This window comes from Balaenoptera ricei, chromosome 10 (assembly GCF_028023285.1).
Source record: "Balaenoptera ricei isolate mBalRic1 chromosome 10, mBalRic1.hap2, whole genome shotgun sequence".
Taxonomy (NCBI): Eukaryota; Metazoa; Chordata; class Mammalia; order Artiodactyla; family Balaenopteridae; genus Balaenoptera; species Balaenoptera ricei.
In genome coordinates, this window is record NC_082648.1 from 15,971,283 (window position 1) to 15,987,663 (window position 16,381).

Genomic DNA, 16,381 nt, shown 5'->3' on the forward strand with positions numbered 1-16,381 from the left:
GTTGCTTGAGTGCTAGGGCAGAATTTCTTGGATGGAATCATCTTCCCCTGTCTGACACGCTTTCTAAGCACATAGCCGTGGGGTTGCCAGCTCTGGACTTTTTCCGGTTTCTGGCTTAACGGAGAAGGTAGGAATAGGAAGGGAGACCAAGCAGGGGAAAATTAGGAAATGTACATGAAGAGAAAGCAGCAAAAAATTAAACTCTTTCTACTGCTTATATCAGAGTATTATTGGGTACTTTTCTCCCTCACTTCAGCCCAGAAGTCATCAGATGGTTGGCCCCTGTATAGTGGTTCTTGGGGTGGGGGTATGGGAGGAGGGTGGTGAGGATAAATTTTGAGCAAGCCTGTTTTAAATCAAGACATTGAAAAGCTGAGGGATGATCAGCATGATGAAGGAAATTCAGTTGAGGGGAATGGTTGAAGAAATTGGAACTATTTCAAGTACAATATAAGACATGGGATTTTAGAGTTGTAAGACCACTTTGTGATCAAATCATCTTCTAGATGAGAAAGCTGAATCCCAAAAAGTTTCAGTTGGCCAGATATCAGTAGCATGTGAAGGACTCTAGCACTTTAAGATTATGCCCTTCCTTATTTAGGGGTATCTTTTTATCTTTAAGTATATCATTGCAATAGAATAGTAAAGTTTTTAAAAATAATTTTCATACTTTTGGCACAAATTTTAAAATAGAAAGTTGATCACCCCAAGTATTAAAAGGAGTATGATCTCTTGGTCTTCGCTACACACACACTTGAACATTCTCTCAGTCCCAGAGGTGTAACTTTTCTAAGGTCTCCGCACGTAGTGGGAAAGCAAGAATGAAAGCTTGGCCCCCCTGGTTTTTGACCAACTGCTTTTTCCCACTTGACTAATAATGAAGCTCGCTAATATTAAAACATTGTAAAATTCCAGAGATTTGCAGTTTTGTATCTGAAATATTATATTGGAAGTATTTTGTCTTTCAATTTTGAGCTTTGGCTTCAAGTCATTTTTATTTCTCAAATTAAGAAAAGTTATCAAGGGAAATTATTCCTTCAAGCCACAAATGTACTGATGGATGTACTTCTTCCCATAGACAGTCATGCTCTCAGAAGGACGTGGTACAGTAGAGCCTCACCACCTGCAGTCCTTCATTTCCTGTCTTTGCACTCTTAGGCACAACTCAAAAACTCCAGTGTTCCATCCACACGCAGAAACCCTATTTAACTATTCTGGTGAGATGTGTGAAGATGAGATTCTAGGAGTTTATTTATGTAAAAACAAATAAGATATGAGGACAGACTTGAGATGAGATCTTGAACATTCTTTTTTCTGAGAAAAGTTTAATACTCTTCTTTCTTGAAATAAAACTGTACCTTGTGTGGAATTAATAGTCTTTTATGTGAGTGACATAGATGCTGTTCACTTAATATATTAAATCCATTGAATTGAATTTCATAAAAAGATTAAAATCTGTTCATTAATCACTTGTACCTTATATAATATTTTGGTCTTTTAAAAAAATAAGTCCTAAGTATATATTTTACCTACCAAGAGGAAAAAAAAAATTTTACTCTAATTTAGAATCTGGGAAACAACTCTCCTTCATTTTTACGTTCCAATTGTTCTTTTATTTCAGAGTAATCGCTTACCAAACATTACCAAGAAATATGCCAAGCCACAGAGCCCAGATCGTGGCCCGCTACCCTGAAGGCTATAGAACACTCCCAAGAAACAGCAAGACCCGGCCGGAAAGTATGTGCAGCGTAACTCCTTCCGTTCACGACAAGACGGCTGGACCTGGGGCTGAAGAGAAGCGGAGATCCATGAGAGATGACACCATGTGGCAGCTTTATGAGTGGCAGCAGCGTCAGTTTTATAACAAGCAGGGCACCCTCCCTCGCCATGGCACCCTGACCAGTCCTAAAACCATGGTGAATATTTCTGACCAGACAATGCACTCCATCCCCACATCACCTTCCCACGGCTCCATAGCTGCTTATCAGGGCTACTCCCCTCAGCGAACCTACAGATCAGAGGTGTCTTCACCAATTCAGAGGGGAGATGTGACGATAGACCGCAGGCACCGGGCCCATCACCCCAAGGTAGGACGTCTGCTCATGCAGGGTTCACTGCTCCTCCAGGGATGCCGCGTTTTACTTCTAGTACACGTCTCTCTCTCTCTCCCTGAATGGGAGAGACAAGAAAATGGGGAGGAGGTAGGCAAGGCCAGCTCGTTTTTTGGTTTTAAAAATTAAGGAAGAGTGGGCTTCCCTGGTGGCGCAGTGGTTGAGAATCTGCCTGCCAATGCAGGGGACACGGGTTCAAGCCCTGGTCTGGGAAGATCCCACATGCCATGGAGCGACTGGGCCCGTGAGCCACAACTACTGAGCCTGCGCGTCTGGAGCCTGTGCTCCGCAACAAGAGAGGCCGTGATAGTGAGAGGCCCGCGCACCGCAATGAAGAGTGGCCCCCACTTGCCGCAACTCGAGAAAGCCCTCGCACAGAAACGAAGACCCAACACACCCAAAAATAAATAAATAAATAAATAAAAATTAAGGAAGAGTATTCTGCAGTGTCAGAATCTCATGTAGAAAGCCTAAGCTTGCAGTGCTTCATCTCTCAGGAGCAGCTCTTTGGAACAGATGCATTATGTATTCTTCCCTGCTTGATAGCATGTCTCATCAGCTTTCCCTGTAGGTTAAGACCACACACATTTTGATTGGCCCTTCATACACACAAATGCTACACCCACCCTCTTCTAGCATCCCTGCAGTCTTGTGTCAGGCACTTCATGTTCTTTGCTAAGATAAAAGTGCTAACCTCAGGACTTCCCTGGTGGCGCAGTGGTTAAGAATCCGCCTGCCAATGCAGGCGACCCAGGTTCCAGCTCTGGTGGGGGAAGATCCCACATGCCGCGGAGTAATTAAGCCCGTGCGCCACAGCTACTGAGCCTGTGTGCTGCAGCTACTGAAGCCCGTGCACCTGGAGCCCGTGCTCTGCAACAAGAGAAGCCACCACAAGGAGAAGCCTGCGCACCACAACGGAAGAGTAGCCCCCGCTCGCCGCAACTAGAGAAAAGCCCGTGCGAACGAAGACCCAACACAGCCAAAAATGAAATAGATAAATAAATTCATTTAAAAAAAAAAAAAAAGTGCTAACCTCATCTTCTAACCAGCGGAAGATATGGCGTATTGAAATACTCCTCAGGTGCCCAATTGCATATTAAAGTAACAATGCTTACTGATATATATACTTTTTTTTTTTTTTTGTCCGTGCCTTGTGGCTTGCGGGATTTTAGTTCCCTGACCAGGGATCAAACCCGTGCCCTCATCAGTGAAAACGAATCCTAACCACTGGACTGCCAGGGAATTCTCTACATATACTTTTTAAAAAACTAAGTTATAAATAGAGATCATGCTTTAATTTGCACCTTAAGTTGGTGTAAGCCTTGCTTAGTAGATTTTTTGAAGTGAATTAGAGTGCTTTGCATTGATCAGCTTTTCATAATGCTGAAGCAGTTGTTTTGATCAGTCACCCTGTGTGCAGCTGGGTCTCTAATGTCTGCCCTAAAGTGAAAAGGAATTTTCCTGTCACTTTCTTTTTTTTTTTTTTTTAATTTATGTATTTATTTATTTTTTATTTTTTTGGCTGTGTTGGGTCTTCGTTTCTGTGTGAGGGCTTTCTCCAGTTGCGGCAAGCGGGGGCCACTCTTCATCGCGGTGTGCAGGCCTCTCACTATCGCGGCCTCTCTTTGTTGCGGAGCACAGGCTCCAGACGCGCAGGCTCAGTAGCTGTGGCTCACAGGCCTAGTTGCTCCGTGGCATGTGGGATCTTCCCAGACCAGAGCTCGAACCCGTGTCCCCTGCATTGGCAGGCAGATTCTCAACCACTACGCCACCAGGGAAGCCATGTCACTTTCTTTTTAATTCTAAAGAACCTCTTGCTTTATTCCATCTTGAAAAGCACCTTTTCTTATCCTTGCGATGGGCTGACTCCTTCAGTTACATCATTGCATAAAGCATTTGCTTGATTTTTCCATAAATAAGCATTAGTTAGAAATTAGTAAGTCAATCAGGAATTTTCTTCTGGAGGAAGCTTTAGTTTGTCTCACCAAAAAAAAGCTCACTTTGAACTCTGCTGTAGCAAAGTTCAATATTTTGTCACTTCGTACATCCAAAGACTAATAAAAATAGTAACAATATTCAAGAGAAATCTGATCTAATACAAATTATTAGTGTGTGGTTGACGAGTGTTCTCATGGCCAAAATTTATATTCTCTTGCAGCAGCAGATATGAGATGCGTGTGTGCTCTCTAGCCAGTTTTCCCAGTCAACTAAACATCTCCTCCTCCCGAAAAACTTCTCCAACGTTGCCAATTTTTCTTTCAAACTGTCCTATCATCTTCCTTGATGTGATCAGTGGTTATCAAAGTAGGGTTCATGGACCCTTAGGGAGTACCTGGGGGGTACCTGACGGTCCCCATGACCCTTTCAGGGAGCCTGTAAGTAAGCTCAGAACTATTTTAATAATAATAATAAGGCATTATTCATTGTGTTACCATTTTCTAATAGTGCAAAAGCAATAGTGGGTAAAAGTACTAGCACCTTAGCCTAAGTCAAGGGAATGGCTCAGACTATACTAGTGGTCATTGTAATGCTTCACTGCCACAGACTTGCCGTAAAAATAAATCCCTTTGATGAAACAGTAAAAGATAATTTTATTCAATCTTGACTTTTCATTCCATAGTATTTTAATATTCTGTGTGATGAAATGGGAAATGTACTTAAAGCATTTCTATTTGCATACCAAAGTGCTAATAGTTGTCTCAGGGAAAAACACTTGAGTGGTTATTTGAGTTGCCAGCAGAACTAGCTCCGTTTTTGGTTTTGGTTTTTTTTTTTCAGCCTCTTAAGTTTTTATTAACATGAGTTTTCAAAAATAAGCATCCAGGGACTTCCCTGGTGGTGCAGTGGATAAGACTATGTGCTCCTAGTGCAGGGGGCCCGGGTTCGATCCCTGGTCAGGGAACTAGATCCCACATGCATGCCGCAACTAAGAGCCCGCCTGCCGCAACCAGGGAGCCTGCGAGCCTCAACTAAGACCCGGCACAACCAAGTAAATAAAATAAATAAGTATTTTTAAAAAACAAACAAACATCCATACTAGTGTTGTGGGGTGAGGGTGGGAGAAGAAATTCTGCTCTATTGGTAATAAAGCTCCAGGTTCATCCCGTCATGGATCTCATAGTCCCCCAGAGACACGTCTTCCTTAAAAATCATGTACCACTTCTTCAAAACAATCTTGTTCCAATGGGTGCCAGTTTGGGCTGCAGTCAGCTTCTAAGGTCCCTGATGGTGTCATCAGTATTGCATTTAACTCAGAATTTCGTCCCTAGACGGTCGTTGCAGACAACCTTGATCATCCTAGCTGGAACTCGAGTCACCGGAACCATCTGACACCACAACCTTCTCACTCTAGTGCAGAGCCCAGGCCTTTTTTTTTCTTCCTTTCTTTCTTCTTCTTCTTTTTTTTTTTTTTTTTTATGAAACACCATTTTTACTTGAAAGAATGAATGACAAACTCTAGTTGTTCAGACTTGGTATTTGACAGACACTTCCTCAGAGTGAAATGTTAGCCTGTCACTTCAAGGAAAGCAACCCACAGTATCTGTCACCGACCACAACATTTGAGCTTTCAAGCAAAAATTAGAATTTTGGAAATCTTATATCTGCCTCTGTGAGCTTGACAGCTCTCTGGTGCTTAAAGATCAACGATGGTATTAACAGATAGGCGCTACTGATCTTGTAGACTAACATGTGCCAGCATTTGGAACATCTGCATAACTCACTGACCCAGTATTTTCCGCATGGCCAGTGTTTGATGTCTCAAAATCATAGATGGGTAAAAGATTCATTTAAAGTGCAAATAGACTAATGAATGGATGTCAATGTCACAGAGTACAAAAAGGTCATTGATACAGTTTCAGATACCACTTCGCAACTAACCTTTAAGAAAGTACCACTTTTTGACCTTTAGTGCAGTATCAAAGAAGAACATCTGCAAATATCCAAAAAAGCTATTCAAGTTCTCTTCCCTTTTCCAATTACGTATATCGAAGGTGGCTTTTCTTCATGTACTTCCCCTAAAAGAGATTATCACAACAGATCGAATACAGAGGCAGATATGAAAATCCAACCAGACATTAAAGAGATTTGCAAAACTGTAAAATAATGCCACTCTTGTCGCTAAAATCTCCTTTTTAAGGATGTAAAGGGCTCCTGAGACCAATAAGTTTGAGAACCACTGAGCCAGACTGTATGGAATTACTCTGTTCATCAATGTCTGTATTTTAGTCCTGAAGTTTTAGTATCTATCTTCTTTCATGAGCACCAATAGCAATTTTAAATGGCATTTTATAATATGATTTTCATCACTGACATTGACCACAGAATTTATACTGTGCCTTTTATCTTCCTAGCACATGTATGTGCCTGACAGGAGGTCAATGCCAGCTGGCCTAACCTTACAGTCTGTTAGCCCCCAGAGCCTCCAAGGCAAAACGGTGAGTACGATATCTTTATTTACCATATGATGTTTTATTTATGTGCTACACATGATAGCACATATCTGACATAGCTTTTAAGTTTGAGTTTTCAGAGAGGTGCCTCCCAGAGAAAAACCATCACTAGTTTTTTGGAAGAGATACTCATCAGTAGAATTTGGAATCATGTCGCCATTTCAGTGTCTTCCTGATACCTTTCCCTGAATGTCTGACTGCCTAAATATAAGATTCTGTTTTCCAGAATCTTTATAACCTGGGAGGGTTTCTTTACTTTATAACCTGGGAGGGTTTCTTTACTTCATTGAATGTTAATTTCCTCTTCCTTAAAACGGAAGTTGGAGTAGTTCCTTAGGGAAACAAATCCAGCAAGCAACTCTGTGTCTATAGTCAAACCACAGGCCTGTCAAGTTTCTCCTGTGGATTTTTATATAGATTAACTACCTTAGAGCAGAAAAGAAACTGATTTACATATTTATGCAGAGAAAGAGAGACTGTTAGAAATACTAAGTTCAAGCAAGTACTTACCTTTACCATTTCATAGTGTTATTCCTGTTCACATTGGAAAGGAGTTATGTTACCAGGACACTATTACTCTTCAAATTGAAGAGAAAAGGTGATTTTTCATCACTTCATTTGATTTTAATGGCATTCTTTTATCAGGGGAACTATGCTTTCATATTAGTAGGTAGTCTTAATTTCTTTGAAGATATGATTTGAGGACCGTATATATAGTTGTTCATTATTTAAAATCCTCTTCCTGCAGTAATCAAAACAAGTTTATCTTCTATGTATTTTTCAAACATTGTTTTATTTCATCTCTTACATGCTTAGATATAAGGCAGATTTCTTGGCTTTAAACTACTTGTGGTTTACTTATTAAAGGCGATAGATATTGCTTGACTATAACTAAAAATGTTTAACTGTTGGAAATGTTAAACATTAGATTGTTGATCTGGCAAACAGACCTTAAACATAAAATAATGCTAAGTATCATATTATGAAATTTTCTCTTCTACCTTGCTCCCTCTAGTGGCCACTTAGGACAAAATTTATTTACCACCTCCTCCTTTTGGAGGAATCAATTGTGCCTCTTTTTATTTTGCCTCAAATTTAAACATCTAGCAAACTTATTGTAATCTTTCATGCTTTTGAAAATCTCTTTAACTCCGTAAGTAATAAACCAGAGTCTTAAGGTTTCTTCTTTTAGTATTTCTGTCAAATATCCCTCTGGGTCTTAGACTATCTAATCCGTTACCCCACTCTCCTTTCTCTCTGGCAAGACCTCTAGAGCTTGATATGACGACATAAGATGTGGACTGTCTCACAGTCATGAGGTCACAAGATGTGGTTGGCCTCAGAGCAAAACCATCTCTTCTTTTCCTGTTAAGAAATTTCTTCTTTAAGTCACACATGCACACACATTCTTTGACTGTTAAGAAGCTATTGTCTCGTCTGTGTGGATACTCAGAGAATCCAATAGTAACTATGGTTTACTTCTGACGTTTTTTCCTCTTGAAGGCAATAGCCTTTAATGGAACTTCAAGTAACAGTTAAAACTGATTTGTAACAGATATAGACTACTGTACATAAAACAGATAAGTAACAAGGATTTACTGTATAGCACAGGAAACTGTATTCCATATCTTGTAATAACCTATAATGGAAAATTTTTTTTTTATGGAAAATAAAGGGCAACAGCAAATGAACAGAACAGAAGAGAGCTCAGTGTAATGCTGTGCTGTAGGCAAAACAAGTCAATCTCGGGAACGCTTTTTGGCTCGGAAGTTTTAAGAGCACAGCTGTAGCTCTTAAGTGAGCAGAGTCTCCCTGTGGTCTCTGTGCAGTTTTTAATCATAACAAAGCTCAGTCAAACAGCGAATGATATTTTATGGCCTGTAAGACTGCCAATGACCATACTTTACTGCATTTCTAACGAAAAAAAATATATCGGATTGGCCTTTTAAGGAATTGTATCTACCTTTGAAAGTTTATTCCCCTCAGAGATCAGAGTAACCAATCAGGAACCAAAAGGTTCTCTGCTCTCCGCCAAGGGTGGAAGGAGGGTTTATGCGCACATGGAAACGTTCTGTGTGTAGTAAATACATTTTTTTCTTCCTTAAAAATAAAAACTGGTCTTTTGGTCAATATAAAATATCCTGTGAAAACACTAACAGTGGCATTTAAAAATATAACTGGGAAGCAGTTAATAGATCTCAGGTACTGACTGAGCTTAATGATGTGAAGATGTCATCCAAGTTTTACATGAATTTTAATTCTTTTTGTTTACCTTGTGTTCTCTAGGATAGAGTGTTGGGCATGCAGGTATTGTTCTATTGCTATAAAAGTCTTAGGTGTCATTTTTAAACATCTCGTTAAAATATATTTTAATAATAGCTCTCATGTACAAACCTTTATAATGGCGTTTTTCTTTTTTTTGGCATTGCACTTTTTTATACTTAAGATTTAAATATTCTCTCATGAGTTCTGAGAAAATGCCTTAATAGACTGTTGTTTTGCTGTATCTTACCAAGTAATACTGTTCCTTCTATTTCTCTAGATATCTATGCATTTATGTATGACCTATCATCATAGTGCCTAGGCACTATGTTTGATGTCAACCATAAGAGGAAACTTGCCAAGAAATCTTGGTTTAATATCTGTCACTTAAGACCACAATTAATCTGTTTTCCACTGTTTGGATTCTTAAATTGTACTCCTTCAGCCAGAGGAGCTTACGCTGCTGCTTATAAAGCTGAGACGGCAGCAAGCGGAGCTGAGTAGTATCCGGGAGCACACGTTAGCACAGCTCATGCAGCTAAAGCTCGAGGCGCACAGCCCAAAGGTCAGCTATGGAGACATGTGTCTGTGTGTCTGCTCTTGTCACTCACGCTGAGCCATTCATTATGAATCGGTTTGATCAGCGTCATTCCCGTGAGCATGAGCCCATCCCACCACTGCGGCGCCGACATCGCGATCTCCTATTGACCCTTTGAGAATTCCCTTGCTTATACGTTATGAAAGGAAAACGTGGGTCGGCTGCGTTTCTTCGTAGCCTTCCACCCACCCACTCACCCACCAACTTTTGGTTGTGAGGGAGGAAATGCATGCAGACTTCCGAATACTATTGTCATTCCTCAAACACTAACTTCCACCTCCGGTAAAACAGATATTGAAGAGTCCCGTTGTTTCCCATAAAGTATTAAGTTGAGAAGTGATTAGCGTTTTAATAGTACTGCCTTTTAAATGTCAAAGATTAATTTCGTGTGTTCTTGATTTTTAAAATGAACACACGTAAACATTTCTCAAAGGGTTGAATAGCCTCTGGTTATATGAGAAACATCCAAAGAAGTAGTACCATATTGCAGAAAAGAATTAACACGTAAAGCTTCTAACCTTGAGTCTGCTAAAGCCATTTGAAGGATATTTCTGCTTAATGTTTCAGCTTATATGCATGTCTACTTAATTTCTCACAAAACTAAGTGTAATTTATAATCATTGTATGCATCATCTGTGCCGTTTACAGGGGAGCATGTGTGTGGAAGTCGTTGTGTGCTGTGGTATAATATAGGTTGTGACAAAGTACCTGTTTTCCCTGTTTCAAAATTGACCTTTTCATAAATTCCGCACCCTCTTTCTCTGTCCCTTTGTACCTTGATTGATGCCTACTAGAATGAAATCCTTTCACATCACCTTCAAAGGAACACCATATATTTGGATCATCAGGTGGGCCTTGAAGAATTTTTCTTACTTATCATACCTTATGTTTTAATGTTTTCAATGTAGTACAATTTTCGGACTACTCAGATATTTCAGTCATTTTGCGTTAATAGTGTGACTTTTACAAGTGGCAGACTAAGAGACCCCTCACCAGGGGAATTCAGGAATACCAGAATAAGCAGGTTAGAAAGGGCAGTTGTGGAGATGAGGTGGGATAACAAATGCCGGGTCTCCGGAAATCGAGAGCCTGGATTCTCTAGATTTCTTTTTTCTTATCCCAAGAATACTTGTACTTATTGGCTTGTACCAGCTTGGAGGTGACCTAATTAAAGAAACAGGCACCCAGCTGTTGAATGCCTTGTTGAAGGCCAGGAGGAGGTGGGTGTGGTGCTGTCTGTATTCCCAAAGGGGAGGTTAACGATGGGTGAAATGTGCGAGGAAGGTATTTTGTAATTGTTTGCCACCTACCCCCAGTGTTTGGTGTTTGCTAAGGTCAGTGTTACAGTGGCCTGCAGTTGTTCGCGTTCTCTCAGTGGCAGTGAGCATGGTTGGTTAGGGTAAATGTTGAAAAGTGAGTGGAAGTTGACTCACTGACGCTCCTAAATGTTGGCGTTTATGAACTTCCCTGTTAATATTTAATTTTAATTTGATGAGGATGTTTTATGTGTTCTTAAACATAAAATTTCTTCTAGTGAATGCTTTCTTTGTGCATATAAATTAAGGTAGAATTTGCTTTAGCTTGTTTTCAAAACGTTCAAACTTGAATATTTTATCAAATGAAAGAGGTCATTGCGGAAAATGCTATAAGACAGTATTTACATATTTATATCTGCCCTGTTTGAAACAAAATAATAATGTACTGCTTTAAATTAGTTCTATTTAAAGAGGAATTTTGCATTAGGATAACCCTTGAAAAGATGTTCAATCATTTTTCTTTTAATTTTTAAAAGAAATATGCTTTTGTTAATTTGTCATTTATTTTCCCACAAAATGTTTTCATCATAGTTTTGCCTATTGGAATGCTTTAGAAATCAGCATTTCATGAATCCAAAGTCTAGTCTTCACTTCAGAGACTGGTGCTATTAAATTTAACCACAGTGTACATTATACAATATCTAATAAAGACATGTTTGCCAACAAAATAGTAAGATAAGCCTTCCCTCAAAATTCCACACTGCCAGAAGGCTTCTAAGGTACATGGGGAATAACTTTCTTAAAAGCACCTCTGTCTATAAAGCTAGAGATCCTTCTGACAAACAATGGGATATTACAAAAATTAGGGTTAAAAACAACGATATGAATGTGACTCTGAAGTTATCTAGAATCTCTGGAAATAAACTTAGTGGTTTATTCATTTATTGTTAATTTACTGCTCACCTCAACAAATCAAAACTGGCATTGCAGACACATAGAACTTGAGCAGCTCTTGGGAAAGGACAGGTAAATATGTCGAAAAGACCACCATTTGCTAAGATGCCTCTCCTCACCTCCCTTTCCCGGATTGAGCTGTTTCCTCCCTTGGCCTTAGTGGCCCAGATCCAGTTGAGGCTTCTGTGCCCATCCTTTGCTCCCTTGGCAAGGTGACTTCTACAATCTCAACTTTTAGGCGACGCGCTAAGGAGTGCCTCTCTAGAAGGTGGAAAAGGCAAGGAAATGGGATCTCCCCTAGAGCCTCTGAAGGGAACATGGCCCTGCCCACACTTTGGTTTTGGCCCACTGAGATGATTTCAGACTTCTAGTCTCCAGAAGTATAAGAGAATAAACGTGTGTTGTCTCTTAATTAATTAATTAATTAATTAAAATAAAAATCTCAACTTTGTATCAATCCTCTCTGTTCTGTCAACATGTCAGCAGAGCTTTTCCAGTAACTCACCTTTTTCTTATATTAGATCCCAAAATAATTATATTATTCCACTTTAAAAATTTTGTGATAATGAGAAGAATTGTAGAATTTGATTGTTTAAATGATGATTTGCATTGAAATAAGACTATTTCTGATGGCAAAAATTGGACATTTTTAGATAATAGACAGTGCATAAAAAACATGGTGAGGGCTTTGCCCAGAAACTCAGATATGCCTAAATGTGTACATCCTTAAGGTTTCCTAAAGAAAAATCTCTCTTTAAATAAATCGAAAAATTTTATGGTTTCAAATAATTGCATTTAATATAAATGAAATATTTACCTTTGAACTGTCCTGTATTTTACATCAGTAGTAAGGTTATTAAGTTATGTAGAAAGAATTCTTGGTAATTTTGAATTTTAATGAAATTTTTCACTCAGCTCAAACATTTCCAGCTTTTAATCTTGTTACTGCCAGTAGCCGATTCTAGGTGACCAGGTGTATTTTTATGGGCATTATTGGTTGCCTGGGTTTATAAACTGATTCGCGAGTTTTATGTAATTATAAATTTGAAAGTAGATTTTAAAACCTGAAAGTCAGAGGCTCTGGTCACATTTTATAGACTGTATATCATACCAAGAGAACATGTACTAATTGATACTCTTTAAACACTTATTCTGCTTGCTCAAATAAATCATCAGAATAACCTAAGGCCAATTTTTAATGGATTTAAATTCTCTTAATCCCTATCACTATTCATGAACAATAGAACCAAAGGGTAGTCTCTGAGTTACTTCAGAGGTAAATTCATCTCTGATATTATAACAAATAAAAAATAAAAATGCCTTGTCTGAAATGCTGAAGATTTACATATTATACAGTCAATCGAAAACTCTTGACTTCTGGTGCCATATCACCATCATGAGGACAAGTCATGTACTGAAGTGTTTTTAAAAATAACAAAAGCTATACTAATTATATGGTAGAATTTTCTTCTGCTTTTTGTTTTACTCTGAAGTACGCTATTACAGTTTATGTTTTTACCCAGTTAGTAGACTATTCAACGTCTACATTTCTTAAGATGAGCCTAGGTTTGTCATTTTTATGAATTTTAAGATAAAACCCCAAAGTATAATCTGTGAAAATAAAATAATCCTAACTGGGTACTTTATGAACCTCATCCAGGTTCTATTTCGAAAATGAATAAATACATAATATATCAGTAACTCATTTTCTTCTCATTTAGCTTAGTCATCACTGAACGTTAGAGAAGCTTTTGGGTAACGTTTAAGTGAAACTTGGAAATTTCATCCTGCAGTATACCTCTGGAATGGATTTGACATTGTCTCTTCCCTCGTTCATTCCTCTACTACCAGAATATAGGAGAGGGGGGAAAGGCCATAAGTGCAATCTTGCAGTGACCCTGTACTTGCCAGGAAGTTGGAGTAAATTCGAGATTATCAGCAGTTGTAAGGGCATCTCCTCCTGAAGAATGGAGTGTCCTCTTGCCGTTCTTTGATGGTGAGGGAAAAGAGACTGTCTTGATATATTTTCTTGTTTTCTCAGAACAGGGCAGATTGAGTATGAGTTTTAGAGCTATATGACCCTGCTGAACATGTATTTGATGACTAGGAGTTCCTAATATTTCGTGGAGCCACGTGCAAATCATCTGTTTGAAGCCGGCATAACAGGTCCCCATAGAAGCTGACTGTTATCGACCGCCTGCTGTTCAGCTGGGGCATATATATCCACTTCAGCAGGTCTAACATGGCGAGCAGGGACTTCATTTTCTTACTCTTGTCCCTTACGAGGATTTCCTCCGGTGTCTAGTTCTCGACTCCTGTAGTCTGGACCAGGACTGGTTGTATTGAGCAAAGGAAAGAAGCTGGGATCCTAGAAACTAGAGCAGGAGCTGAGGAGAGGGAACTAGGCAAGGCCTCTGTGGATGAAGAGGTGGAGCAGGGGCTGGAGCTTCTCCGATCAGTCGTAAAGGGAGGATTAATAGGATTGGGGAGATTAGGCCATGTTCCCATCCCTTCATCCATCTTCTTCCCTCCATTTGTTTCTTTCTTCCTCACTTGCTTTTTCTTTCTCTTTCTGTTAGTGATTGAAGAGCAGTTATGAGGGAATTTCTGCCAGCTTTCCATGTAGGCCATGGTAAGAGAAAATGAGATGCTTAAGAACTGAGATGAAGAAATATGTAGGTAGGGATGGACAGAAGGATCTAGAGACTTGCAGCAGCCCTTCACAGGCCTTTTGCAAGCACGCTGCCCCCTGGTGGGTAATCTTGAGCATATGGCAGCCCTCCTCTCCCTCTTCCCTCCTCTTCCTCCTCCTCCTCCCCCTCCTCCTCCTCCTCCCTCCCTCCTCCTCCCCCCTCCTCCCCCTCCTCCTCCTCCCCCCTCCTCCCCCTCCTCCTCCTCCCCCTCCTCCTCCTCCTCCCCCTCCTCTTCCTCCTCCCCCCTCCTCCCTCCTCCTCCTCCTCCTCCTCTCCCTCCTCCTCCTCCTCTCCCTCCTCCCCCTCCCCCCTCCTCCTCCTCCCCCCTCCTCCTCCTCCTCCCCCCTCCTCCTCCTCCCTCCTCCCCCCTCCTCCTCCTCCTCCCCCCTCCTCCTCCTCCCCCCAGCCACCAGTATGATTAAACAGTCCAGTAGCCAGCCTCCCCGTTACAGAAAACCTGATACAATAAATGGAGTTTGACTCCTACACTTGTGAGCTTTGCTTTTGCTGGTACTGCAGCAGACATTTTTTCATTTTTTAAACATAAAATGGTAACATCGAATGTGCTTTCACAAATGGCCCTTAAAATTATGACATTCTGCCTTTACCCCTGTCCCTTCAAGCGTCACTGTAGTTAACTGCATCAGAAACAGCTGCATGAGAACGGGAAAGGAAGGGACATCCCTCAGTCAGTCACACCTGTGTTGGGGATTGCCAAAAGTTCTTTGTGAAAAGAATATGACTCTGCTACGGTAATTTTATGAAATTCATTTGCCCCTACCCAGCTGGAGCTGTCTTCCCCGCCCCCCTCAGCATGGAACATACCTAAGTCATTTCTGAATTTAGCATCAAATGGTATATTCTTTAACACCAGATGGCTAAAGGACCTTATCCTCAAATTTTCATGGAAAAGCTGGAAGTTTCTCATAACCAGTTTGCCATAGTACAAGAAAGGAAAAATACAGCTCAAGCATACCTGTGGTGTTCTTCTTGCATGAAAATGTTGAAGGTTAGCAAGTCAATAACTCAATCCTTCTTTTATCAGCACATTTTTTTATAGTATGAGCAAACGCTTGTGAGGAGGATGAGAGTCATTTTTGATCATACTAACCTCTAAAACATCTTCAAGAGTAAGCTGAAGTTTCTGATTTGCAAAAGTTTTGTAGTAGCATTCAGGTTTTATAATGTAATTCTTTTATAAAGATTAATATTTTATGAGCCGTGCGCTAAAACTACTAGTGCCTTTTGGAAGAAGTCTGATATTCTATTAATATTACTGGTTGCTGTGGACATTGCTCACCAGCATGCTTTCTGTATCCTTTCAAGAAACCACAATGTAAAAACAGGAACTCTGACCACTTTTAAACATACTTATGCCAAGGGAAATGCAAAAAGGAACAGTTAACTGGGTGTATGTAATTGGTACTGAAACCATTCAAGGTAAAAATCTCAGTACTTTCTTGCCTTTTGTTCTTTGTGTTCATGAAAGACAGCTTCCCTATAAGGGAAGAAGTGCTAACAAGATGATTGAAAAGATTCTTGATGGCTTTCATTGTTGTCCATTCAGCAACCTCATTCTATTGAGCTATTAAGCAAGATCCCATTTTCTCTAATATTTGAAGGGGTCCTAGAGCTTCTATTTTTAGGGATGACTGAGAGCTACAGGAGGTAATGTTTCTAGGGGATATAGAAAAGGCATTTGAAAAAAAGCAAACTAAGGAAACTGGAAAACTGAAAGAATATTATTTAACACTTACTAACCCAAACTAGTTACCTAGTGTAGAATATCTGTATTTTCTTTTGCCGTGCTATTCAGAGCATTCCTCTCTCTCTCTCTCTCTCTCTCTCTCTCACACACACACACCATTCCTCCTTTTTTCTCTTTCTGTCTCTCCCTTCCTCTGCATATTTGATCATAGAAGTGGGAGAGGGAGATGACACTGAGAAAATTCTTAATCAGGACATGACATCATAATGGCAGAATATAAATAAATGGACAGTGGGTAGATTAGAATTTAGAAAGTGGAAAGATTTAATACACGTGTCAATACTCTGA

At 39.9% G+C, this 16,381-nt stretch overlaps 1 protein-coding gene and 1 pseudogene across 10 annotated transcripts in view; one reads left to right on the plus strand and one right to left on the minus strand.

The window, feature by feature from the left end:
* PLEKHA5 (pleckstrin homology domain containing A5) overlaps positions 1-16,381 on the plus strand; it is a 237,264-nt gene that overhangs the window by 170,269 nt on the left and 50,614 nt on the right. For 7 of the 10 annotated variants that reach the window (XM_059935403.1, XM_059935390.1, XM_059935392.1 and 4 more), the window contains 4 exons: positions 1,622-2,087; positions 6,464-6,547; positions 9,270-9,389; positions 10,217-10,270. In XM_059935403.1, coding sequence (XP_059791386.1) covers positions 1,622-2,087; positions 6,464-6,547; positions 9,270-9,389; positions 10,217-10,270 — 724 coding nt within the window. The remainder of the gene's footprint in view (positions 1-1,621; positions 2,088-6,463; positions 6,548-9,269; positions 9,390-10,216; positions 10,271-16,381) is intronic. The other 3 variants (XM_059935395.1, XM_059935396.1, XM_059935397.1) reach the window with 1 other exon arrangement.
* LOC132372443 (ubiquitin-like protein 5) lies at positions 5,187-5,407 on the minus strand (annotated as a pseudogene).